Source organism: Ovis canadensis, chromosome 1 (genome assembly GCF_042477335.2).
Source record: "Ovis canadensis isolate MfBH-ARS-UI-01 breed Bighorn chromosome 1, ARS-UI_OviCan_v2, whole genome shotgun sequence".
Lineage (NCBI taxonomy): Eukaryota > Metazoa > Chordata > Mammalia > Artiodactyla > Bovidae > Ovis > Ovis canadensis.
Genome location: NC_091245.1, coordinates 259,075,575 through 259,103,001, shown reverse-complemented (window position 1 = coordinate 259,103,001; position 27,427 = coordinate 259,075,575). Strand labels below are relative to the sequence as shown.

The 27,427-nt window shown below is 45.5% G+C and overlaps 1 protein-coding gene across 2 annotated transcripts in view; it reads left to right on the top strand.

Moving 5' to 3' along the window:
• The window catches only part of BFSP2 (beaded filament structural protein 2), a 74,551-nt gene that overhangs the window by 30,702 nt on the left and 16,422 nt on the right, over positions 1-27,427 (top strand). For both annotated transcript variants that reach the window (XM_069565480.1, XM_069565490.1), the window contains exons 2-4: positions 15,382-15,464; positions 21,603-21,759; positions 22,722-22,883. In XM_069565480.1, coding sequence (XP_069421581.1) covers positions 15,382-15,464; positions 21,603-21,759; positions 22,722-22,883 — 402 coding nt within the window. The remainder of the gene's footprint in view (positions 1-15,381; positions 15,465-21,602; positions 21,760-22,721; positions 22,884-27,427) is intronic.

Below are 27,427 nucleotides of genomic sequence, written 5' to 3'. Positions count from 1 at the left end.
TAGCTCTCTGCCATTAGGATGGTATCATCTACATACGTGAGGTTGTTGATATTTCTCCCATCAATCTTGATTCCAGTTTGTGCTTCATCCAGCCCAGCATTTCACAGCTCAACTCTGCACAGAAATTAAATAAGCAAGGTGATAATATACAGTCTTCATGTACTCCTTTCCCAATTTTGAAACAGTCCATTTTTCCATGTCCACTTAAAACTGTTGCTTCTTGACCTGCATACAGGTTTATCAGGAAGCAGATAAGGTGGTCTGATATTCCTATCTCTTTATGAATCTTCCACAGTTCGTTATGATCCACAAAATCAAAGGTTTTAGTGTAGTCAATGAAGCAGAAGTAGATGTTTTTCTGGAATTCCCTTGCTTTTTCTATGATCCAATGGATGTTGGCAATTTGTTCTCTGGTTCCTCTGCCTTTTCTAAACCCAGCTTGTACATTTGAAATTTCTCAGTTCCCATACTGCTGAAGCCTAGCTTGAAGGATTTTGAGCATTACCTCAATAGCTTGTGAAATGAACGCAATTGTACAGTAGTTTGAACATTCTTTGCCATTGCCCTTCTTTGGAATTGGAACGAAAACTGACATTTTCCAGTCCTGTGACCATTGCTGAGTTTTCCAAATTTGCTGACATATTGAGTGTGGCATTTTAACAACATCTTTTAGGATTTGAAATAGCTCAGCTGGAATTCCATCACTTCCACTAGCTTTGTTCATAGTAATGCTTCCTAAGGCCCACTTGACTTCACATTCCATGACGTCTAGTGCTAGGTGAGTGACTGCTGCTGCCTACACAATGGTTATCCCGGTCATTAAGACCTTTGAACAATTCCTTCTGTGTATTCTGGCCGCTGCTTCTTAATCTCTTTTGCTTCTGTTAGGTTCTTGCTGTTTCTGTACTTTATTGTGCCCATCTTTGCATGAGATGGCCTAGCCCAATTGACACAAGAAATTAACTGTTATATACTGTTTCCTTAAGCAACTTGCTTTCTTAACTCTCCATTTTGATTTTGAGATTTGTCCTTGTTGACGCATGTAGCATTTCATTGTATTTACATCATAGGTTATGAATTTTTCTGTCGATGGACAGAGGTTGCTTCACTGTTGAACCAAAAATGTTGCTTCGGTTCCCTGTCACAAACAAGAGGGGCATAAACTTCATGTACACAGGAGAGATTCTTTCTAGGTCTGAGGTGGGCAAACTATAGGCAGGTCAAATCCAGCCAAGCATCTATTTTGTAAGTAAAGTCTTACTGGAACACAGTCACACCTGTTCATGTGCTAATTGTATACTGACTGGCTGCTTTCACACTCCCAGGCAGAGTTGTGGATTTGCAACAAAGACCACAAAGCCTAAAGTATTTCCTCCCTGTCCCACTAGAGAAAAGGTTTCTGGGAATTCCCTGGTTGCCCAGTGGTTATAACTCTTCACTGTCCCCGCTGAGAGCTCCAGTTCAGTCCCTGGTCAGGGAACTAAGATCCCACAAGCAGCCACAGCACACCCCCCAAAAAAGAAAGGGTTTCCTACTGGGCTCCAGGTTGGTACTAGGAGCAGCATGAGCTCTGCTTTTATCCATTAGCTTTTATCCAACATTGCCAAATGCCTCCCCAGAGTTGCCACACAACCTACCCTCCCAGAAACAGAATATGAGGCCCCCCTTCTTCATATCCTCTACTTCCAAAGGTTTGCCAGTCTGATGCTTGGGAACTGGTTTCTTATTGCTGTTTCATGTTTGGCTCTTTAAACATGTATCACTTATTCATTCAACAAACATCTATTAAGGGATCATTGTGTGCCTGGTACTGTCAAGATAAAGCTGCTCCCTTTGACAAGAGAAAAAACTAAGCTACTCAGTGTTAGAATCACAATTCAAACATGGTGGGTGATGAAGCAAGATGGTTGCGTGTGGGTGGTGCAGGCATGCCCTGGAGAGGTTAGCACCATGAAAAATGATCAAATAGCTGACTGTTCTGCAGGTCTAAGGATGCTCAGTTGAGAAATAAAGCAACAATTTGGCTCTCTGCCCACAGCTTCTCATAATCAGGGGCACTTCCATCGTAATTCTTAGCAAAAAGAACCTGTATTTCACACAGGCATCATTAGAGTCGTTTAGTAATTAAACCGGTTTCCTATCTTCTCTTTTGACCTTAGAATATAAAACACCTGCAATTATAAGAGAAAGAGTGAATGTGAGAAAGAAACTGTCCATAAATGATACAGCAAGACATACAGCTTTATTATTTAAAGTTATCAAGAGAGCCAGTAAATAAAGGAAAAGGGAGGTGGAGTGGGACAGCAGTAAATCTTCATATGTCCGCCAGGAAGTCAATAAATAATGCCTGTGACTGAGAACTCAAGCAATTGAAAAATCTGTAGAAAGATGGGGCAAGCTCTGGACAGACAAACAGCTGGGGACTAGGACATGAGGTTAGAAAACTGTGGGACTGCGAGTGCTTTTTCTTTACAAACCTTTCTAAGTGTTTCTTTTTAGTACTGTTTAATTTTTAAACTAGTGTATGCATGGCTTTGTTAATTTTTAAGTTGAAGTATAAGAGGTACAAATGAGAGTTTCTGAAATAATTACAGATGAAGTGACATGTATATAACAATCTGAGATAAGGAGTAGAGGTCAGTGGAAATGGAGGTTTTGTTCATTAGCCATGAGATTTTAATTGTTGAAGTGAGGAGATGTGTCTCTTTCTACCTTTATATGTAGTTTTATGTAGTTGAAATTTTCCATAATAAAAAATTTTTTAAAAAGAAAAAGGGGCAATGAGCTATGAGTCAGACATATGAGGATTAAATTCAACTTGGATGCCTAGTCCTGTAGGCAAGTTCCTGAACTCTCTGGGCCTCAGTTTCCCCATTGGGAGGCTGGGTGGCCAGGTTTGCTCATGGCATGCAGAGGTAGCAATGTGAGTCAAGGGCTGGAACCTGGAAAGGCCCTCATCTGTTCAGGAAAATAGTTCAGCCCACAGCGGGGGAGAGGAGAGAGAAAGCCAGAGTGAAGAGCAGGGTCAAGTTGTCAGGGTTTATTTAAGAGCACACCCCTGAATAAATTCAAACTTGCTCTTAGTAAGTTCATTCCAGTAGGAAGGGGAATGGGAAGTTGGAAAACATTTGCTTCAAATGTAGAAAGTGGAGAGAAGCAGAGAGAAGTCACAGATGGAGACCAGCTGGCTGCCCAAACAGAGCCTCCCAGAGTCACCATATCTTGAAATGCTTGGTGCTCAAAACTCTGATTTTATCAGGGCATCTGTAGAAATTAGGGCCAGCTCATGACAAAGAAACCCTTCTGACATGTATACCCAGGATTACATACTGCTATACTGTGGCGGTTAAACTCTTTGCTCAAAGCAAGTCCAAGGTAACTGAGGCAGGATGTTCGGGGGTGTGGAATGAAGGAGGCCTCCGGGGAGGGGGAAGACGAGGGAATTCTGTCCTCCCATGACAGAAGGCAGCCTCTAGGGACTAGGAGCTCCTGATTGCCCAGCACTGTGAACACCAACACCAACACCCACACCAGCACTATCAGCCTCTTGCTCCACCCTCCTCTGACCTCTCCTACTAAGACCTCTTCTCTCAGATGGACCACAGTGTAATGATCAGGTCAAAACTCATATGCAGTATAGACTCAGGAGGATTCCCCCAACCTCAACTTCCTCAGAAAGGCTAAAATTAGCCCTTGGTGTCCCTGATTCTCCCTGGACGCCCAGTGGCTGTGACTGTGCTTGGGATGAGCTGCATAGGGAGGTGACACCTTCTCCACTCCCTGATGACATGTCCCCTAACTCCACCCGCAGGTGCAACCTTAACTTACTCTGTGGGCTTCATTTTTTCCATCTGCAGGTAACAACTAGCAGGTTGAACTAGAAAAGAGATGATTAGGACTCAGACCAAGCTGGATAAGGGATGGGAATGGAGTGAAGCATGTCAGTGTAGGGAACTGTTATCTTTGATTTGGGAGTGAGGGGAGGGGCCAGATGTGATTCTCAGGTTGGAAGTAGGTACAAACCTGGCTGTGCCTTGAGGGGCTCCCCTGTCTGGTTGTCCCTGAAGAAGCAGCACCATTTCTGGGCCCATTCATCCATCTCATCCTGTACCAGACACTGTGCTGGGGATGGAACAACAGCAGAACAGAAAAGCAGTGCCTGCCCTCAAGGAGTTTATATTCTGGCAGAAAATACACAGATAGCAACTGATAAATCAAGAAACAAAAGTTTGTAATAATTATAAGCTGTGATGGGCTTCTCTGGTAGCTCAGGTGGTACAGAATCCGCTGCAATGCGGGAGACCCCAGTTCAATTCTTGGGTCGGGAAGATCCCCTGGAGACGGGATAGGCTACCCACTCCAGCATTCATGGGCCTCCCTGGTGGCTTAGACAGTAAAGCATCTGCCTGCAATGCAGGAGACTTGGGTTCAATTCCTGGGTTGGGAAGATCCCTTGGAGGAGGGCATGGCAACCCACTCCAGTATTCTCCTGGAGAATTCCCGTGGACAGAGGAGCCTGGTGGGCTATGGTTAATGGGGTCACAAAGAGTCAGGATTACTGAGCAACTAAGCATAGCTGGGATAAGTGTTTTAAAGAAAGACAAAAGGGCAGAGAGAGGAAGAGAGGAAGAAGATCCTGCCTTAGGCGAGGAGATCACGAGAACGGAGCCACCCACACAGAGGGGAGAGCAGTCCAGGCTGAGGAGTCGCCACCCGCCAAGGCCTCGAGGCAGGAGGGAGGCCTGCATGGTGCACAAAACCGATACCAGCAGGGTTTAACCTGCGAGCAGTGGGAAGGTCATCACACCTGCAGGGCCTTGAGGGCTGCTGTCAGGAGTTTGGGTTTTATTCTAACCAAAAGAAACACTGCAGAAGAGTTTTTATTTAATTTAATCACAGCAACATGATCTGATGTGAAGAGTTGAAGAAAATCTCCCTGGAAGCAGAATGCAGCACGGACTCAAGGAGAGGAGGACCGATGTATTAGGAGGATGGTGTCTTGGGGTCAGAGAGCTTGACGGGATGTGCAGCAGGGTGTGGGTGGAAACTTGAGATGCAGATGGATTTGAGGTACACTGGGGCAGGAGTGGGCGTAAAGCTGACTAACCTTGGTGTTGGATTAGATGTGGCAGATGAGAGAAAATGTGATGTCAAGACTCTGGTCTTTGGGTAGATGTTGGTACTGTTTACTGGCATGGAGAAGTGGGAGGCGGTATTTGAGGGGAAAAAAATCCGTTTTAGTTATGTTAAGTTTGTTAAGTAGAGAAGATGTCAAGGGGAGAATGGTACACAAGCCTGGAATAGAAAGGAACGTTCTGGGCTAGAGACAAAAATACAGATGACGTCGCATATACATTTCAATCCATGCAAATGAATCAGACCACTTATGACTGTAAAGAACAAACCCAAAGACCCAATCCTGAGAAACTCTAGCATTTAGAGGTCAGAGAAGAGAGAAAGACTTCATGAAGGAAAAAGTCAAAAGCTGGACAAAAAGTAGAAGGAAGAGGGGGGGAGAGTGGCTCATGGGAGCCAAGAGAGGGAAGCGTGCCTTGTGACAAGTGCAGTGGGCAGGTCATGATGAGCACAGGGATGCATCTGCTTGGCTTGAGATAGGGTGGCCTTCACCACCTTGACAAAATTGCAGTAAGAGTGGGGTGCAGGGACAGATGATGATTTCTTGCTCATTTATTGCTGAAAACAAGTTATTGTTGCTATTGTTCAGTCACTAGGTCTTGTCTGACTCTTGTAAGCCCATGAACTGGAGCACAACAGGCTCCTCTGTCCTCCATTATCTCACAGAATTTGTTCAAATTCAGTAATGCCATCTAACCATCTCATCCTCTGTCGTCCCCTTCTCCTTTTGTCTTTCCCGGAATCAGATTATTTTCCAGCGAGTCAGCTCTTCACATCAGGTGGCCAAAATATTGGAGCTTCAGCTTCAGCATCAGTCCTTCCAATGAATATTCAGGGTTGATTTCCTTTAGTATAGACTGGTTTGATCTCTTTGCTGTCTAAGGGACTCTCAAGAGTCTTCTCCAGCACCACAGTTTGAAAGCATCAATTCTTAGGCTCTCAGCCAACTCACATCCATACATGACTACTACAAAAACCATAGCTCGGACTCTGCAGACCTTTGTCAGCAAAGTGATGTCTCTGCTTTTTAATAACACTGCCTAGGTTTGTCATAGCTTTCCTTCCAAGGAGCAAGGTCTTTTAATTTTATGGCTGCAGTCACCATACACAGTGATTTTGGAGCCCAAGAAAATAAAATATGTAACTGCTTCCACTTTTCCCCCATCTATTTGCCATGAAGTGATGGGACTGGATGCCATGATCTGAGTTTTTTAATGTTGACTTACAAGTCAGCTTTTTCACTCTCCTCTACCACCCTCATCAAGGAGTTCTTTAGTTCCTCTTCACTTTCTGCCTTTAGAGTGGTATTATCTGCATATCTGAGGTTGTTGATATTTCTCCCAGCAATCTTGATTCCAGCTTGTGACCAATCATGACATTTCACATGATCTACTCTGCATGGAAGTTAAATAACCAGGGTGACAATATACAGCCTTGTCATACTCCTTTCCCAATTTTGAACCAGTCAGTTGTTCCACGTCCGGTTCCAACTGTTGCTTCTTAACCCACATACAAGTTCCTCAGGAGACAGGTGAGCATTTGTTCTAAACTTGAAAGTCAAACAAATGTGAGAAGTGTTTCCAGGGTTCTTACATCTGCCAGTGCACCAGCTGAGTCTCATTTCCCGGAGCCCAGTCTTACCCACCTCCTCCCCTTCTGCAGCTCTGTCTGCTGGGATGTCAATATCATTAACTCCGAATAAAGCATTCATTATACCCTTGAGCCCAAACAATAAACCCTTTGGAAAATGCTGCTCATCCTTGCCCTTTTTGAAACACAGTGATAGTCAAATCCCTCACCTGCCCCGCTTCACATGCATCAGCTCACGTGATTCTCACAACTACCCCAGGAGGCAGAGCATGCCATTATCCACATTTAATGGATGAGGAAACTGAATCTTAGATCACTTATCCCAGCAACTGGCCCAAACTTGTGAGGGAAGAGCTGGGCTCAAGAATAGGCCAACATGTTCATTGCCTACACAACATTTATACTGTGTGGAGAGTCCCAGACGTGATCACCCAGACTTAGATGTAGGATAACCCAAGGAGGAAGGAAGGAAGGGAGGCAGCAAAGGCCAGTTTGTTTTTTCATTTGTTTTTTGGTTAGTTGCTCAGTCGTGTCCAACTCTTTATGATCCCATGGACTGTAGCCTGCCAGGCTCCTCTGTCCATGGAATTCTCCAGACAAGAATATTGGAGTGGGTAGCCTTTCCCTTCTCCAGGGGATCTTCATGACACAGGAATCGAGCCTGGGTCTCCCACATTGCAGACAGATTCTTTACTGTCTGAGCCACCAGGGAAGCCCCCAGGAACTCTGCCTGAAAGCCTAGGGTTGATCCTTAATTCCTCTCTCTAACGTCCCCTGCAACTGCTCCATCACCACCTCCTTCCTAGACAAAGCGCCATCACCTCTCCTGGGTGAATGCAGAAGCCTTTCAGCTGGGCCCTCAGCATGGCCCCTCGTGTCCTACAGCTCCCTTCCTGCAGGAGTCAGAGGGGTCCATTTACCATGGGGGTCACCCCTGTGCCTGTTCACAAGCTTCCAGTGACTTCCCAGCAGAGGCCATCTCCTTTCCACTCTTCCCAAGACCTTCACCCTAAGATCTGGCCTCTGCCTGCCTTTCTAACCATGTCTCCTACCATCCTGCTAATTCCCCCAAACCAGCACATAGCCAGCACAGAGGAAATCATCATCACGTGCTGGAGACATGAAGGCAGGAATGAGTGAGTGAATAAAGCAGCTTCATAGACAACGCCATGTTCAAGATGAGCGCTAAAGTGGGGAAGAGTTTCTCTGGTGGCCAGGTTCAGGGTAGAAGACCAGGTGTTCTAGGTAGAGACCACAGCGTGGGCCAGGACAGCAAGGAGGGCCAGCAGCAGCTTGGGGGCAGCGTGAGCAGGACTGGAGGCAGGTCTGTGCAAAGCAGAGGCTCTTAAAGTCCAATGTGCATTGTAATCCCCTGGAAAGCTGGTTAAAACAGAGATCATTAGGACCTACTCCAGAGATTCTGACTCAGACATGGGAGGTAGGGTCTGAGAATTTGCATTCTCACAAGTTTCAGGTGATGCTGATCAGAGGGACCACACTTTGAGAACCAATGGGGTAAAGTCTGCTAAGGAAGCCTCCACGTGGAGGCGCAGAGGAAGATAGGTCCAGGGATGTCAGATGAGACAGCTGCAGGCCACGCCCGGAGCAGCTTGAACCCACACAGCCAGTGGGCAGCCCCTCCTACAAGTACCATCCCCCACACACCCCTGCCCACCTCGACCTCTGACTGCCATTTCCCCGCTAGTCAACCCCAGCTACTCTCATCCACAGCATTTTAGGCTTTGCAGGTGACTTTTGTTTTTGCTTCTAGCAAAACCAATGGGTACTAATCCCTCAAAACCAGCTAATCTCACATAGCAATTTGTCCTTTGCTGCTATGATGGTGTTTCTTTTTAACAGAAGTGGTGTTAAGTCACATGGCCTCGATGGTAGGAGTCCCTGCTCTGGGCAGTGGGACAGAGAGAAGGAAAGGATGTCACCTGCTGGTGTCCCCAGCATAGCTGGGGACAAGCTGCCAGCCTGCCCTCCCTTAAGTCTGCCCTTGAGAGCAACTGTTACATCAGTTTATGTTATACTTTTCTCCTACTAGAAAAAGTGGACAGGTGTGGCCCCAAGGTCATGAATAAGCATGTTTGCATTCCCAGCATCAGTCAGGGACTGAAAATCTTAGTGTGTGGTATTTTTATTGCCTTCTCCCCAGAAAGAAAAGGTAATTGGAGAAGTGAGGTTAATTTGCACCCACTATAGTCATAAATCCAAGAGCACCAGATAGCTAACGCATGCCTCTTGCAGTCTTAAATACAAATGACCTCTGCTGTCTAGGGGCTGACAGCAAAGCATACAGCTGCACGACCCCTCTGGGCCTTCAGAGTCGGACCACAAATCTGCCTCAGCTCTTCCCAGTTTACAGAGCTCAGAAATGAAAGCTCAGGGACTTAGAGTGGGAGATGACTTGGGTTGATTGGTTAGCATTCTCACACACAGTAGGGAAGATGTCTCTTGTCTTCATGATGGAGTCCAAATAGGAACCGGGAATCCTGACTCTTCTGTGGTACAGCAAAGACAGAAAACAGTCCTCCACAACACAGTCTCTCTTGATTCTGATGTATCTTTTGGTTTCCAAAACTGATGACAAAGATTTGCACACTTTCAAGTCACATATACCTGGCTTGGCCTTCTGGCTCTGCCACATTCCAGCTGTGCCATTGCTAAGGTTAATTGCTAGGGCAATTAACATATGCCTTAGCAGCCTCATCTGTAAAATGGGTGTGTTGATATCAGCATGGGGGGGATAGGGGGGCATGAGCATTTAGTGAAGTTGTGAATGTAGTACTGAGTGGGAGGTGGGGCACTGCTGGTGAGCTGAGATGTGTTTAACAGCTGGCTCTCCATAGATAAAATGTTCTGTGGTACAATATTTGCCAGTCTCCCTAGTGGAGCTACTCTCACCCAATGACATCAAGCTACCCACACAGACACAGAGCTAGGAAGAGATGCATGTAGGACAGTGTTACACAGTTTCACCTGTCTATTAAAGAAAAATGCACAACCTAAGAGTTGAGAATTAAGTTTTATTTGGGGTCCTACTGAGGACTATAGCCCAGAAGACAGCCTCTCGGATAGCTCTGAGGAACTGTTTGGAAGAGATAAGGTAAGCTGCAGGATATAGGAGCTTTATGCTAGAAAACAAACATCAAAAGATCACTGCTAATCATAAGAAACTGACATCTCAAGCTGATGATTTCAGTGTTTTTATATATAAAGGGAGATGAAGAGTCTGAGCTCATTGAAATTATTCCTTCAATGTGCATCTTAACTATCTAAGGCCAGTATCCAAAGCACAGAATGCTTTCTGTTTTCCTGCATCCTGGGTTCTTAGGGTGCACCATGGGGGTAGGGGCAGCTGCAGTGGCTAATGGCTTGGTCCTTGTAGAACTATTAATAGAATGGCAGGCAACATTCTTTGTTTACTGGAATGGCAAGCAATGTTCCCTGTCCACACATTGTAATAGAAACAATCTCAAAAGCAGAGATGACAGTCAAACATAGTAAAACAATTTGGAACTGATGAGTATTCATTACTTTTGTATTCTGAGTATTTATTACTTTTGTTTTTAATATAATTTATGTAATTGTAGGGCTTCCCTGGTGGCTCAGATGGTAGAGAATCTGCCTGCAATGCAGGAGACCTGGATTCAACCCCGGGGTGGGGAAGATCCCCTGGGGGAGGGCATGGCAATCCACTCCAGTATTCTTGCCTGGAGAATCCCCATGGCAGAGAAGCCTGGGGGGCTACAGTCCATGGGGTTTCAAAGAGCTGGACATGACTGAGTGACTAAGCACAACACAGAACATGTAACTTCACATAATTAAAATTTTCCTGATGGCTATGTTTAACAACCAGCTCACAAAACTCCTGAAATAGTTAACAGTCTGCCCTGGCAAGCAAGTAAAAGCCAGTCCAAGCCAGCGCCAGCACAGGGGGCGGGCGGCACACGTGTGGATGGGCAGTAAGTCCAACTTCCCTTCCTCTTCCTTTTCTGTCCTCAGCCCCAGAGAAGATGGTTTTCCCAGATAGATAGACAAAGATGGTCCCTGTTCCACTGCAGGCTCCATGCTTACTTTTGGCCTCGGCCACAATCCCAGTCCTCAGCCTGTGCTAAACCTCAGCTAAGTCCCAGCCCTGGACCGGCCTCCCGGCCCTTTCCTGGCTGCGGGCGCTGAGCCACCACTGACACCCAGAGGCCGTGGCCTCTGCAGGGCTGAGGGACCCCAGGAGGACAGAGGAAGGCTCTCCGTGGCTCAGCCCTGGCTGGAGGTCTATTTTAGGATCCCGTCTGTGGACATGGGGTAGCACCGCCAGCCAACTGTGCTTTGGCAAGTTGGGACCTATAATTAGCCTCTGCCTGAGGCTCGAATAAACCCCTTGTTGTTACTAAACAACAGTGAAAGCAGGAAGGTCCCCAGCTTCCCGGAGCCCAGAGCTGCCCAGCCTCCTCGGACAGAAGCACTTCATCTGCTGGGCAACGTCCAAACGGTCCCAAGCCGCCTCCGGTCCTCATCCGAGGTGAGGAGAAGCAAGGGCAAGGTCCCGGCCTTGCCTCCCATCAGCTGGCACCTTCAACCGACTCCTGCCCGGGCCTCCTGGCAGCCTCCTACTTAGAGTCTGCAGTCCACCGGGCAGACTTCACTGATTCCCAAAAGCCACGCCCCAGCCGTAACGCAGCACGTGTAAGCACTAGGCTGTTTATTCTGGACAACCAGACGTAGGTGACTGCATCCCCAAGCATCTTTCTGCTTTTCCAGATTTGTGTGCTTCTGAACATGGTACACACATACCGCCACTCATGCCCCAGGGTTGGGTTTTATTTTTAGCTTTTTCTGTCCAACCCCTCGGTTCCCAGTTTTAAAAGCAGACACAAAATGGAGCTGTACCCAAGAGAATAGTTTAAACCTGGAGCTCCCTCACTGGCACACCCCACCTTAGTCTTTATACATATATACTTATTTATTTATGGCTGCACTGGGTCTTCCTTGCTGCCCAAGGGCTTCAGTAATTGCACATCGGCCCTAGAGCATGTGGGTTTCAGTAGTTGTGGCTCACAGGCCCAGTTTCCCTACAGCATGTGGGATCTTCCCAGACCAGGGATTGAACCAGTGTCCCTTGCATTGGCAGGTGGATTCTTAAACCCCACTGGACCACCAGGGAAGTCCAGAATTAGTCGTTGTTTTATTCCTTTTCTTAAAGGTGGTCTTCCAGATGGTACAAGCTGCAGGCCTGTTCTGCCCACAAAGGCCCCACATAGCCACGTAGTTTAGAGCACTTCTGAAGCCATCTTCTCTGTATTAAGGTTTTTGAGCCCACAATCTGGACACTTCCTATGCCTCCAGGTCCCATACCAGGGTGAAATATTTGCCAGGGGTACAACTGTGAGAAAATGAGCAGAGTGAGTGCCCTGAGCTTCAAATTCATCATCTGCAAGATGGCATCACTGAACATCCAGAGACAAGGAAAGGGACTCCTGATGTAGGGGTGGCAGTGTGTGGAGAGGATGAAGACAGGGCTGGGTCAGAGCTGCCAGAGATAGTCCTCAGAGGCCTCACTTGGCCAGAGCCCTTGAATGAACTATATTCAACAACATAACTATGTCTTCTTATTGTCTATATTCTTGATGCTCTGACAGCTGGGGCCTCATTAACAGGCAGAGACTGCGCTTTCACGGGACTAGCAAATCCTAAAGATAGTAACCACTTACCTGGGACAATGCTTTCGAGGTGCAAATCAGCCCATTCTGAGTCAGTACCCCAACCTGACTCCCATTGCTGGCTCTCACCTTCCAGTAGGCAATATTCCTCTGCTCCGACCACCCAAGGCTAGGTACCAGAAAACTGGGGACCCCCACTGTAGCATAGAGACCACTGAAATTATTTAAACTAGCCAGTCCCAGCTGCTTACCTTGCCATGCCCATTTCTTCCCATGAAAAGCACAATAAAACCTTTACCCATGCTTTCCCCTCACCCCTTCCTGACCAACCCTGGTGCTTCTCCAGATGTTGATGGAACGGCCACCACAAGCCAGAGCTTGGGGACACAGCAATGAACAAGGGGCTGACCTGGGGAGGTCTACTTCAGCATGATGAGATGAGACTTTGCTGAGGAAATAGGAAACACAGCGTGGACCAAGTCCCAGCTCCAGGTGGAAAGAATGGTGCTCTTCTGATCCAGTGGGGCCATCCTGTGTGGTTTTTCCACTTCATTGATTTTTCCAACAGCAACCTCATCTTCTCGCTGCTCCAGCCCCACCCTGACACACACAGGGGAGAAGGAAACTGGGGTCTCCTTCTCCCCATTCTTTCTCATCCCACTCCAATCTCTGACCTCTAGTGCTGGAAGTCCTCCGCCAAGTCAGCAAAGAACTCATTAATTGCAACTCATTAATTTTTAAGAGCAAAGGACTGATAAGAGCTTAAAACAGTCATTTGCATCATTTTATTTTTTCAATTTTACATATTTTTATTAAAGATAACTTGTGCTGTGCTTAGTCGCTGAGCTGTGTCCAACTCTTTGTGACCCCATGAACTGTATCCCTCCAGGCTCCTCTGTCCGCGGGATTCTCCAGGCAAGAATACTGGAGTAGGTTGCCATGCCCTCTTCCAGGGGATCTTCCCAACCCAGGGACTGAACCCAGGTCTCCTGCATTGCAGGCAGATTCTTTGCCGTCTAAGCCACCAGGGAAGCCGAAAACATAACTTACATATAGTAAAATACACAAATCTGTAAGGTACAGCTTAACAAATCTTTACCTATTATGTGTGTTAATCACTCAGTTGTGTTCAGACGCAACTCTTTATGACTCCATGAAGTCAAGAATACTGGAGTGGGTAGCTATTCCCTTCTCCAGTGTATCTTCCCAACCCAGGGATCAAACTCAGGTCTCCTGCATTGCAGGCAGGTTCTTTACCATCTGAGCCAGCAGGGAAGTCCCTTTACTTATTATATATCAGTGTAATCATCAGATCCAGATATGGAACATCTGGGCTTTTTACATTTTATTCATTTATTTTTGGCTACACCGGGTCTTTGTTGCTCTGCACAGGCTTCCTCTGGTTTTGGCACGTGGCGGCTACTGTTCATTGCGGTGCAAGGGCTTCTCACTAGTGGCTTCTCTGGTGGAGCACAGGCTCTGGGCACTCCGGCTTTGGTATCTGTAGCACATGGGCTCAGTAGTTGTGACATGTGGGCTCTAGAATGTGCAACCTCAGTAGTTGTGGTGCACAGGCTTAGTTGTTCCTGAACATGTGGAGTCTTCCCGGATCAGGGATCAAACTCGTGTCCCCTGCATTGGCAGGTGGATTCTTTACCACTGGGCCTTCAGAGAAGTCCCTGGAACATCTTCATCACTCCCAAAGTTTTCTCAGGTTTGCTTCCATTTTAAAAAAATGTTATTATTGGTTTTAATTTTTGGCTGTGCTGGGTCTTCATTCCTGTGTGAGCTTTTCTCTAGTTGTGGCAAGCAGGGGCTTCTCTGTTGCAGTGTACAGGCTTCTCATTGTGAAGGTTCTCTTGTTTCAGAGCACGGGGCTCTAGGGCACACAGGTTTCAGTAGCAGCAGCTCCCTGGCTCTAGAGCATGGGCTCAGTAATTGTGGCACACGGGCTTAGTTGCTCCGGGGCATGTGGGATCTTCCTGACTTAGGAATCAAACCCATGTCTCCTGCATTGGCAGGCAGATTCTTTACCGCTGAGTCACCAAGAGAGCTTCTTGCCTCCTTCTTAACACGTGTACACCTGTGGCGGATTCATGTTGATGTATGGCGAAACCAATACAATATTGTAAAGTAATTAGCCTCTAATTAAAATAAATAAATTTATATTAAAAAATAAAATAAAATACCAGTTAGTTTATTCCCCAGCCCAAACTGAAGATTATGCAAAAGTCAATATGTAAAAAATATATGTTTTTTAAAAGAAGCTTATCAGGTTAAAAAGAGGACCGTCCCCCCCATTCCCACCTGTGGGGATCATGAGAGGTGTTGTGGTCCAAGTCTGAAAAACCATTCTCCATGAAACCTCTGATCTGTATGAACTATGCTTATGTTCCCATGTATGTTTTCAGAGTGGACAGAATTCTAGAGCTGGGTAGCATATATTTAAGTGTAAATAGTTAAGTTTAAATAAAATTGAATGCTCCCCTTCTGCAGTTGCCTGTACCACATTTTGAGTGTTCCGTAGCCATGTGGGGCCACTTGTTGGCCCACGCAGTGTAGAACAGTTCCATCATCACAGAAAATTCTGTTGGACAGCACTGGTCTAGAGAGTTCATCAGCTTCTCAAGATGTCCATGACCAGAAAATGTTAAGAGACACTAGGTTGAGCCAGTGAAACTTTGTTTAAGGAGCCAGAAGTTTCTCTGGAGAGCCAAAAGCTCATCATTGTGAAAGAGGCTATGGACAAGTCTGCCTTAAGTAATCTTTTTGCTCCAAAATCCAACCCTAAAAGCCCTTAAAATATATCCAGATTTTAGACTTTAGTGTCTATCTGCTCCTCTCTTAAAGAGGGACACTTGAATTCTAAAAATACTTGCTGTGAGAAAAGTTCTCACAGTGCCCCAAAGCTTCTGTGCCCAGCATGAGGCCCAGTGGGAAGTGGGAAGACGTGGCAGTGACCTTGTCCTTCGGTGTGTGGTCGTTCTAGGTGGGCGAGGCGGTCCTGGAAAACGCACGGCTCATGCTCCAGACAGAGAATATCCAGGCGGGCGCGGACGACTTTAAGGAGAGGTAACACTCTGCAGCAGAGGGGACTGTCCCTCCACACCTGGGACTCCTGGGCCACTTGGGTAATGTGTCTGCAGCAGGCACCTGTTTCACAGAAGGCTGGGTGGGATAACAGCAGTCCTGGGAGAATCCAGAGCCAAGACCACCCCACTCAAGCGCTCCTTGTCGACACAAATAGGTCTAAGACCTCAGAGATTTCACGAGTGTCACTTGGTTTAGAGCAGGGGTCTCAAAACTCATTGTACATTAGAATCACCTGAGAGGCTGATGGAACACACAGATGGCTGTGCCCACACTCAGAATTTCTGATTCAGTAGGTGGTACCTAAAATTCACATTTCTAACAAGGTCCCAATGATGCTGATACGCTGGTCCTGGGAACACACTTTAAGAACTACTGGTTTGGATCTATGCTTCTCAAGTCCAGCTGTATATGAGAATTACCTGGACACTTCAAAGTGCCAGTACACAAGCCCCACAGGCTAATTAAAACAGAGTCCCAGGGATGGGGCCAGGCCTCTGTATCTTTAAAGTTCCCCAGGCTTTCTTGATGTCCATCCAGCCTTGAGAACCACCTCTTTGGAGTCTAATACAGTATTTCCTAAAATGTAGCTGATGAAGATCAGTTTAAGTGGTATGAAGATTAATATTTTATTTTTAATGGTCATTGATCTTTATGTTACCTTCTGTTTATGGCCCATGAAACTGTCTTTCCACTATAATACTACCATTTATAGTATCAATGTAAAATTTGTTTAATATAAAGAGCTTTTAAAGTTTGTTGATTTAAGGTTTGCTCTTTAAGTAGACAAATTTGAGGAACAATAAAAAATAAATAATGATAAAAGAGATAAACGTTTAGGGCAAAATCATGAAGGAGAGTGAGTTTTGCAAAACACTGGCCTAATGGAAGAGCAAAATGAAGATGCCCTTTTATGGATGAGCACAGTGATTTTGAGAATATTTTGTGGGGAAGGTGTCCTGGGAGTTGAGCAAATGGGTGAGTCATGGGATTGTTATTCCCTAAACTGGCAAAGATTAAGAAGAAAGGCATATAGTTGGGAGTCTGTAGGGAAGACCATGATCCCACAGTCATTTTTATCTTAAGAATAAGAAGGATATTGGGATGAAACGCCAATACTTAGGCCACCTGATGCGAAGAATTGACTCCTTGGGAAAGACCCTGATGGTGGGAAAGATTGAAGGCAGAAGGAGAAGGGGATGACAGAGGATGAGATGGTTGGATGGCATCACCAACTTGATGGACATGAGTCTGAGCAAGCTCTGGGGGTTGGTGATGGACAGGGAAGCCTGGCATGCTGCAGTCCATGGGGTCGAAAAGAGTTGGACATGACTGAGGGACTGAACTGAACTGTGATGAAAAAGGGAATCCCCACCATCTCCTAAGATCCCTAGTCTTTTCCTTTCTGTGACACCAAGCCCCTCTACCTGCTAAAAGGCCTCCATTAGTGGCATTCTGGTGTTGAAAAGACTCTCAATCAGCCAGGGTTGCCATTTACCCAGCACTGGCAGCCAGTGTTACAGGCACACAAGGAAGTGGATCCATCATCCAGTCATGATAGCTCAGTGCACAATTAAAGATAAATACCAGTAAATAACAAACCATTCACACTAAATTTAAGGTGGAATTTAATTAAGTGTGATAAAGCAGCATCTGACTGAAATGTCTTTCATTCATTTATTCCTTTTGGCATCAATTCATTCATTCATGCATTCATACATACCTTTGTCCTGCCATTCAACAGAATAGAATGTAAACTCACTGAAAGCAGGGGTTTGATCTATTTTGTACTCCACTGTATCACCAGCTCCTAAAACAGAGGACGTGAGATAGATGCTCAACAAATATTTGTTGAATGAGAGAATAAATGAGCTCAACATGTGTTTGAATGTCCGTTTATCCAGGCCCCTTGCCAGGTGCTGGGAGTGACGTGAATCAGGCACGGTTCCTGACCTCAGTGAGCCCACAGTTTAATGTCAAAGACAGAGGAGTGAGCAGACAGTGGTCTCACTGAGCATAGATGCCATCACTGAGATGAGCCCAAATGAGGGAGGGTTGGCAAAACAGGTGATACCTGATTTGGATCCTGAACTCCTGTAGAAGTTGACCAGGCAAATAAAGGATGCATGACTTCCCAGGCAGAATGAGCAGCAAGTTGGGAGGACGTGAGAAGACATGATGTGTTAGTGATATTCCAAGCAGCTTGGGAGACTGGGGCATGTAGAGCCAACGATCCTGGAGGACCACATCAGCCATTCCAAAGGGCTCAGACATTATCTAAGAGCAGAGGAGACCCTCAGAAGGGGTCTGAGCAGTGGCCCATCATGACCAGACTTGAGCTTTAAAGGAAGCTTTGCAGTGGTAGAGAGAAGAGGCAGGCAAATGAGTAGGAAACAATGGGAGTGAAGGGTCTGGATTGGGACAGTGGTTGGAAAGTCAGTTTATCAGATTATTGAGGAGCCAGAGGATGCGACAAGCCATCTGAGCAGAGAGATGATTCAGTGTGGTCAAGTACAGTCACTCTGTGGGCAATACTGTGAGTCTGGGAAGACCCTAGAAGGCAGGTGTAGTTCAGGGCTGGCCTGGGATGGTAGTAGTGGGCAGACTTGAGGGATGGGTTGAAGAACTAACTGGCTGGACTTGAAAATTATCTACTTAGACAGCCTGGAGAGAGAAGGGTAAATTCCAAGCTTTGAACTTGAGTAATTTAGAACACTGGTGATTCTTTGAATGAAATGAAAAATTGGGGAGGGAAAGCTTGTCTAAAATTCAGGTATTGATAATGAGTTTGGTTTTGGGGAAGCTGAGTTGAGTTGATGGTGGCAGTCAAGCAGAAGTGATGAGATGCCATAGACACCATCATGTCAGAGAGGCCTGAGGGTCAAGGCAAGATGGTTCTGGGTGCCATGAGCACCCAGGGGTTCTAACTGAAGCACCACTCAAAGTAGGGTGGTAAAAAAAAAAAGGCTAAAAGTTTAACAGCAGCCTTGGGGGATGTCACAGAGATATTTCAAATCCTCAGAGGACTTCCAAAAAAATGGTCTGTAGGGGACCAAAACCTCCAGTAATGCTGAATGGATCATGTGCTGGAAGGGACCAGGCTCCCTGGACAGGTGAACAAAACAGGACTGCAGAGGCAGTGAGGGATTCTTCCAACTTGGGTCAAAAGGGACCAATCCCCATTATATGAGTGGCTTTCCATTTCAGCTGGAGGGACAGGATTTGTCTCCAAAGGGACTAAATGTTAATAAGAATACAGTCCTTCCAAAAAGAATACATTTGGGTAGAAAATGTAATCCCACATGTAGAACACAGAGAAAATGCTTCAGAAACCACCCTTTTGTGCTGATTCAAAGATACAGGTCCAGCTCTGAGGGAAGTCTCTGGTGGTATGTCACAGGGCTTGGTCCTTAGTCTCCTCATTTACTATTTTTAACTGCAAGGTGCTTGAAAGCAGATGGGACAAAATGACCGACCATCCAAAGCCAGTAGGCGTGGTGAAGAGTAGACTGACAGAATCATGATTCTGGTCCCAACACGTTGCAATAATAAGCCAATGAAATTGTAAGAGGATAAGCATGAACTCCTATTTTGCGATTCAAATACTAGGTGGACTTAGAGAAGATAGGAAAACTGGGTTTCAAGCAGCTCTTATGAAAAACGTTCAGAGGTTCTCCTTGATTAGTTAGCAGCAAATACAGCCAGTCAAACTGAAACAAACAAACACAAACAAAACTCAAGAGGCAAATCTTAGGGTTTGTGATGAATAGAATTAAAGGGTTTAAACAAAGGGGCAGACAGTCCCACAGGACCATGAACTGATCAGGTAATATCTGGAGTTTTACATTTCATTCTCTGTATCACATTTTAAGAAGGATGTAGACTAGTGAGAGTATTTCTAATCATTCCACAAATATATCTTAAACCTGGTGCTGGGAAAACAAAATGGAAAGGGTCATAGACCCTGCCGTCAATAATGATAGATATGAAACCTGATTTACATGAAGAATGGAGGAAGAAAGTGGGAATGTTTAACCTGAAGGATAAAGGTCTTGGAGGGGTGGAGGGGATGGAGACGGGATGAGAGAATGAGTAAGGGAGTATCTCCAAATGTTTGGGGACAGCTAGGCAATGGCAGCCCACTCCAGTACTCCTGTCTGGAAAGTCCCATGGACGGAGGAGCCTGGTGGGCTGCAGTCCATGGGGTAGCTAAGAGTCGGACATGACTGAGCGATTTCACTTTCACTTTTCACTTTCATGCATTGGAGAAGGAAATGGCAACCCACTCCAGTGTTCTTGCCTAGAGAATCCCAGGGACTGGGAGGTCTGGTGGGTTTCCATCTATGGGGTCACACAGAGTAGGAAGTGACAGAAGCAACTTAGCAGCAGTGGAGGATTTAGACTGACTTCAGGTGTTGCAGAGTATGGAACTCAGACTCTTATAGGAACTGAAACTAAAGCTCTTGAAGGAGGAAATTTGCAATAGTTAGAATCATTCAAAAATGGCCTGGTGGCCTTGGACAATGAGGTCCCATTGCTGGAAGTTTTGAAGCCGATCCTGCATGATCACCTATCAATAACACCTGGTAGGAGCTGCAACAGTCAAACATTAAAGTTCCTTAAAATTCTAAGACCTTAAGAAGCTTTCTGGAATGAGAGGTATGAGACATCTCCCTTCTGTGGATAGATGAAGGTAACATGTGAGATGTGACTGAGTGAATGGCGGTGGAGGAGAGGAGCGACACTGGGAGAAATTGGAAAAGATGTTGGATAGTTGTTAGGAAAAAAGGCCTGTGCAAACCAGAGATTGAAGTGACTCAGAGGTGATGGTTTCACACTTCTATCTGTGCGTGTATGTGTGTCTGTGTGTTAGTTACTCAGTATTGTCTGACTCTTTGTGACCCCACGGATTGTAGCCCACCAGGCTCCTTTATCCATGAAATTCTCCAGGCAAGAATACTGGAGTGGGTAGCCATGCCCTCCTCCAGGGGATCTTCCTGACCCAGTTATCAAACCTGGGTCTCCTGCAGGCAGATTCTTTACCATCTGAGCTGCCAGGAAAGCCCCGTGTTATTGCATAGTTCACATATAAATCCAGGTCTCCAGTTTCTGTAGAAGAGAAAGGCACACACCTTCTGACGCTGCAGTCTTGGGGAGGGGATGGGCAGCAGGGCCCCTGTTGCTGAAGCATGTGTGTCCCTAGGTGCGTCAATCCCCACCTCTCACTTTGGCCCAGACCTGGCCCTCGTCACTCTTCTATATCCCCCTCTTGGCCTCTGAAGGCACCTGGGTTTGCAGCCACAGTCCTGAAATTTTACATGGGCTCTTTGGAGAGAGGAACATGTTCTTCATTTTGGGATTATTGACTTCCCTGGTGGCCCAGATGGTAAAGCGTCTGCCTGCAATATGGGAGACCCAGGTTCAATCCCTGCATTGGGAAGATCTCCTGGAGAAGGAAATGACAACCAACTCCAGTATTCCTGCCTGGAGAATCCCAGGGACGGAGGGGCCTAGTAGGCTACAGTCTATGGGGTTGCAAAGAGTTGGACATGACTGAGCAAATTCACTTCACTTCACTTCAGTCTGGTAATTAGCAGATTCTCAGTAATGTTTGTTACAGTATCCCCAGGTTAAAAGGATGACAAATTAGAACAATGATGACAGTACTGGTCCCCTTACCTGGATATGGTCTCTTGGAGAAGCTTTCCCTAGAGCTCCTTGCTTCCAGTGCTCCATGAGACTCATACTTTGTTAGCCCAGGTGCCCTGTTTTCAGCAGTTGGCTGCAATCATTTTCATTTTAATAAATCAATGTGTAACAATTGCCTTAACAGTGTCCTCAAACCCACTGAGGAGAAGGAAATGACAACCCACTCCAGTACTCTTGCCTGGAAAATCCTGTGGACGGAGGAGCGTGGTAGGCTACAGTCCATGGGGTTGCAGAGAGTTGGACACGACTGTGTGACTTCACTTTCTTTTCTTTCTTTCAAACCCACTGAAACACTGACTTTTAATATTCATTTCCTGACTATCCCATAATTAGCCTGTTGGTCACATTTATAATCTGATTGCTTTTCTTTGGGGTTATCCAATCTTGCTGATTGGGTTCTTTTACCTACAGGTATGAAAATGAGCAGCCATTTAGGAAGGCAGCAGAAGAGGAAATTAACTCTCTGTATAAAGTCATTGATGAAGCGAATTCGTCAAAAATGGATCTGGAGAGTCAAATAGAAAGCCTGAAAGGAGAACTCGGCTTTCTGTCCAGGAGCTATGAAGAGGTAGGTGGGGAGTGGGCTGTCTACAGGTCCAGAAGCCCTCACCTGTCTGGCTGAGCTTCACAACACAAGTGACGACAGCCTTTTTGTGTCAATTACTCTGGGCTGTGGGTAAAACACCAACAAAATATTTTCAGATTCTTATAGCAGGTGAGGTTATCTTGAGTCTCAAACTCAAATTGCTTCAGGGACCAGGCAGATACATAAATGGGGAGGAAGCAGTTCCAGGCAGCAGTGAATGACGGAATGTGTGTTGAATTAAAGGGAGCGTCTCCCAAGGTTTCTAGCTCGGACCTTCTTTCAACACTGGACAGAACAAACGAAATAACTCTGAGAGCAGATCCAGGCTCCTTAGTCACACTTTATAATAAAATTAGGTCAGATCAGAGTGACAAGACCAAAGGGGCCCACCAACGGGGATGTGGTCCAGTGTCCTGCAGAACTGCGCTGATTCTAAACTACGTCGCACCTGCCACTGATCCAAGCCCTAAAATGCTTGCAGTTGAAATAGTGAAAACCCACCTAACCATGTTCACACTGGGAAGTTACTTCTTTTGTCTAGCCTTGAGCTAACCACTTCCTCCTGTTCTTAGTTCCATGTTTGTCGCCCTTTTTGAAAGGTACCCCTTTTTTAAAAACTTCACAGTTATCTTTAACTTTCTTTCCACCTGCTCTGACTTGATGAAATTCATGAGTTTCATCTTGCTTTTGTTGCTTACCCTGTGTTGTGATTTATTTTGAGTCTTGCTTTGGGTGAGTCTGGGATTGTGAAGACCAACTTAAGAAATGCATCCTAGGGGAAAGAGAATATGGTGCCCAAGCTGCCTGTCTCTGTGAAGCCCCGCAACGGGCAGCAGCAGAATGAGAAGCCAAGTATCCCTCATGGAGCTGAGCTTTGGCCACCAGAACCTCATGTCTTTTCTTTCTCCTCTTGAACTCACTGAGGTGTATGTTGTCATTTTCAGGATGTGAAAATGCTGTACAAACAGCTGGCAGGGTCTGAGCTGGAACAACTGAATGTTCCCATTGGCACTGGGCTGGATGACATCCTTGAGACGATCAGAATTCACTGGGAAAGAGATGTTGAAAAGAACCGGGTGCAGGCGGGAGCCTTGCTCCAAGCTAAGGTGAGAGGCAAGACCAGCACCCTCAGTCTGCCCTGTGCAGAAGGAGGCCAAGCAAAGATGAATAGCAGCCAACATGTGAGAGAAGAAAAGCAACCATTTCAATCTCATCAGACAGAAAAAGACATGCAATTTACAGCAATAGTTTTTTGTTTACCTGTCTAAATGCAGAATATGTTTAAAATGTTAATACTCAATGTTGGCAAGCATGTGGGTGCTCTCCTGAGTTACTGGGAAGCACAAACCAGTCTGACATCTTTGAGGAAGGGATTTGATGGCATGTATCAAGAGTTTTAAAATGCCCCTACCTGCCAATTGAATAATCTAGGCTCCATTAAAGATATCATTGAAAATATAAAGTTTACATCCGTATATACCCACTGAAGCATTTATTACTACAAGGGTGAAAAAATTGGGAGGAAAAACAGATAAATGTTTAACAACAGGAGAAAGAGTAAGCCACAACCTGAGCATGCAATAGAATATCAGGCAATTATTAGAAATTAGATTTATGAAGCATTGACAGCAGTATGGGGACTGCTCAGGCAGTAATGTAAAATGGGGGTAATAAAGAGAGTAGAGAAAGGTATGTACCAGGGGCCAGCAAACTTGCTCTGTATAGAACAAGATAGTAAATACTGAGGCTTCCTGGGCCAGAGGTCCTCTGTTGCAGTACTCAGCTCTGCCACTGTGGTGTGAAAACTGCTGTGGACAGAAAGTATTACTGAGCATGGCTGTGTTCCACACTTTATTTTCAGAAACAGGAAGTGAGTGGGCCTGATTTAGCCTTTGGACTGTAATCGCTGACCCCTGCTATACACAGTGGGTAAAGCATTCAAACAAAGAAGCTAAGCCTCAAGAAAAAGTCAGAAGGAAGTTTATTGTACTTCAATTATACCATTATAATTATATAATTTAGGGCTTCCTTGGTAGTTCAGCTGGTAAAGAATCTACCTGCAATGCAGGAGACTCTGGTTCAATTCCTAGGTCGGGAAGATCCCCTGGAGAAGGGATAGGCTACCCACTCCAATATTCTTGGGCTTCCCTGGTGGCTCAGATGCTAAAGAATCCTCCTGCAATGTGGGACACCTCAGTTCAATCCCTGGATTGAGAAGATTCCGTGGAGAAGGGCATGACAATCCACTCCAGTATTCCTGCCTGTAGAATCCCCATGGACAGAGGAGCCTGGTGGGCTACAGTCCATGAGGTTGCAAAGAGTTGGACATCACTGAGCGACTTAACACAATTATACCTTAATTAAGCTATAAAGAAAAGGTCTCCCTTAAAAAAAAAAATCAGAAAGAAAAAACCCTGTAATGTAAAGGTATTAGCATTAGCAGTGGTTGTCTTTAAGCGAGGGACCCATTTCATGTTGTGGTGTGTTTTCTTTCTTGTTTTTGAGTATTTCTCAAACTTTTCTTAAATAGTATGATTTATATTCGTGGAGGGAAAGCATCTTTTATTAGACCTCAGAAATAAGAAAGAACTTAACCAGAAAATAGAAAGCACAGGGTTTGTTCTTCCCTTCTCCATCTCCCACCAATTCATGACTCTGGAATTCTGGGGCAGAGGATGAGAGAGCAGAAGAGGAAGGGAAGCAGAAAGGAAGTGAGAAAAATAAGATAGAATTTGAAAGAAGGCAAGAGGGTTTCTCTGAGGTCTTGGTGACCACTGAGTGGGTCTCAATCTTGACTGCACAGCAAAATTATTTCAGGGCACTTTCAAAAAATACCCAGGCTCGAGACCAATTAAATCAGAAGGAGGAGAGGGACTTCCTGGCTTTTAAGCTCACTGATGATTCTAACACATAGCCAAGGTTGGGGACCATGGGTTGATCAAATCGACCAAAAGGAAATGAGGAAGGCCTTTTCTGTTTTTTCTTTTCTCAGCCCTCCTCAACCCCTGCCCCCACATATCAATAGGAAACTTCCCCACAGGGTCTTCGCAAATGTGGATCCCCCCAAATTCTCCAGTCCAGAAAGTGTCTTCCACTCCCCAATTCTCTACCCTCTACCCCTTTCCAACACCTCCTCTTTCAACTCCTTGGGCCAGGTCACTACAAACAAATAGTACACAGCAAATACACAGCAAAATACACAACAAATAGTACACAGCAAATACACAGCAAATACACAGTACAAACAAATACACAGCAAATAGTGCCTAGTAACTCCATTGAAATACAGCCTCCACAATGGTGAGAGGTGAAATAGCACAGAGAGAAAGTGAAACCAAAACATAGATTTGGTTTGGGTCCATTGTTTCTTAGGGGACTCATGAATGTTTACAGTGAGTGACCCTAGAGACCATCTGTCCCATACCCTCATTTTGCTGCTGCTGCTGCTGCTGCTAAATCGCTTCAGTTGTGTCCAACTCTTAGCAACCCCATGAACTGCAGCCTACCAGGCTTCTCCGTCCATGGGATTTTCCAGGCAAGAGTACTGGAGTGGGGTGCCATGAGGAAATTAAGACCCACAGAGGGTAGGTGATGTCCTGAGGTCACAGAGCTGGCTGTAACACCACTGTTTAGCTCTCCTGAGTCTGGGTCCAGGGACTCTGCACTGGGCTGTCACTTTTCTTTGGCCCTGTTCCCAAAGCTAAATCATACTGACCCAGCAGTTTGCAAACTTGCTTCTGTCCCAACACCCCCGGGGTCCTTCCCGCATCATAGTGATTATCTCTCTGGGGAAGGGTGGAGGGGCACTGTAATTAACAGAAATAAATTGTGCATCACATCACGTGAAAAAGAAAAAATTTGTTAGTTATGATTCTTCCCTTACCCTCTTGAGAATCATCATCAGCCCAACAGTCATTCAAACGTTAATTCTAAACAGATCCATTAGAGTGTTTTTTTTTAATTTTAGATAGAGTAATCTGAAAGCTACATCTCAGAGAGTACAGACAGCATTTGTTTCAGTTTGGCTAATGCTTCCAGCGGGCCTCTTGCAGAGAGGCGGAGCTCTGAAAATATTTGCAGAATGAGTGAATTCTAATCATCCACAGCAATCAGAACTGACAGCCAAAGTCCTCCAATAAATAGTTTTGTCAGTTGCCATCATGCCCTCGGGGGCTGACTTTTGTCCGGCCTGAACATCTCTTGTCGGTTTCTTGGCAGCAAAGCGTAAATGTGAAATAGCTTAGCACACACTGCTTTCAAAACCTTTTGCAGAGAGAAAACAGACATGTATTTAATCACCTCTCAGTCTGGAGAGGCTAAAAATTAATTGACATGATTAATTTGTCTTCATTTACATTCCCCCAGAAACTGATCCTGAGACAAATGTTGAAGTGTAGGTAGTTTCTTTGGAAGTTGCAGGAAGCAGAGAAGTGAACCAACAAAGAACACACTATCCAGCCAGCTCCCACTCTGAGAGACTGGAGCATCCCCACGGTGGGTCTGGGGGACAGTAAAGAATATAAGAGAGATAAGGAAGCTGGGGTAGTAATACCCTCTCCTGTCAGTCATCTGACATCTGCTAGCTGAGTGACCTTTCCGAGTCTTCAGAGAGAGAGCTCCCAGGTGCAGAATCGGGCAGTGGGAAGGAAGCTGTGGAGAACTAACGTGTCACCTAAGGAGTCAAGGTGGGTGCTATCAGCATCTGCGACCACTTTCCTGCCAACTCTTAATCGGTAAATCTTGTAAAGAAGTTCCCGATAGGTTCTCTCTAGTCATGGTGTTACAGATGTTGGGAACCTCAGTGGCCCAGGTTTTGTTTGTTTGTTTGTTTGTTTTTACTTTTAATTGAAGAATAATTATAATATTGTGTGGGTTTCTGCCATACATCCACATGGATCAGCCATGGGTATACATATGTCCCCTCCCTCTTGAGCTTCCCTGCCACTTCCCACCCCATCCAGCCCCTCTAGGCTATCACAGAGCCCCAGTTTCAGTTCTTTGAGTCATACAGCAAATTCCCACTGGCTATCTATTTTACAAATGTTAGTGTATTTGTTCCATGCTACACTCTCCGTTCATCCCCACTCTCCCCTTCCTACCCAACCCCAGCCCCATGTTATAAGTCTGTTCTCTATGTCTACATCTCCATTGCTGCCCTGCAAATAGGCTCATCAGTACCATCTTTCTAGATTCCATATATATGCGTTAATATACCATATTTGTTTTTCTCTTTGTGACTTGTTTCACTCTGTTTAATAGGCTCTAGGTTTATCCACCTCATTGGAACTGACTCAAATGTGTTCCTTTCTATGGCTGAGTAATATTCCATTGCATTTATGTACCACAGCTTCTTTTTCCATTCATCTATCGATGGACATCTAGGTTGCTTCCATGTCCTGGCTATTGTAAATAGTGCTGTAAAGAACATTGGGGTACATGTGTCTTTTTCAATTATGGTTTTCTCAGGATATATGCCCAATAGTGGCATTGCTGGGTCACATGGTAGTTTTATTCCTAGTTTTGTAAGAAATCTCCATACTGTCTACCATAGTGTCTGTATCAATTTACATTCCCACAGTGGTCCAGTTTCTGGAGCTTCTCAAGTTGCAAGATTCAGTGACTGGGGCATCAGGTTGGTCCAGAGAATTTC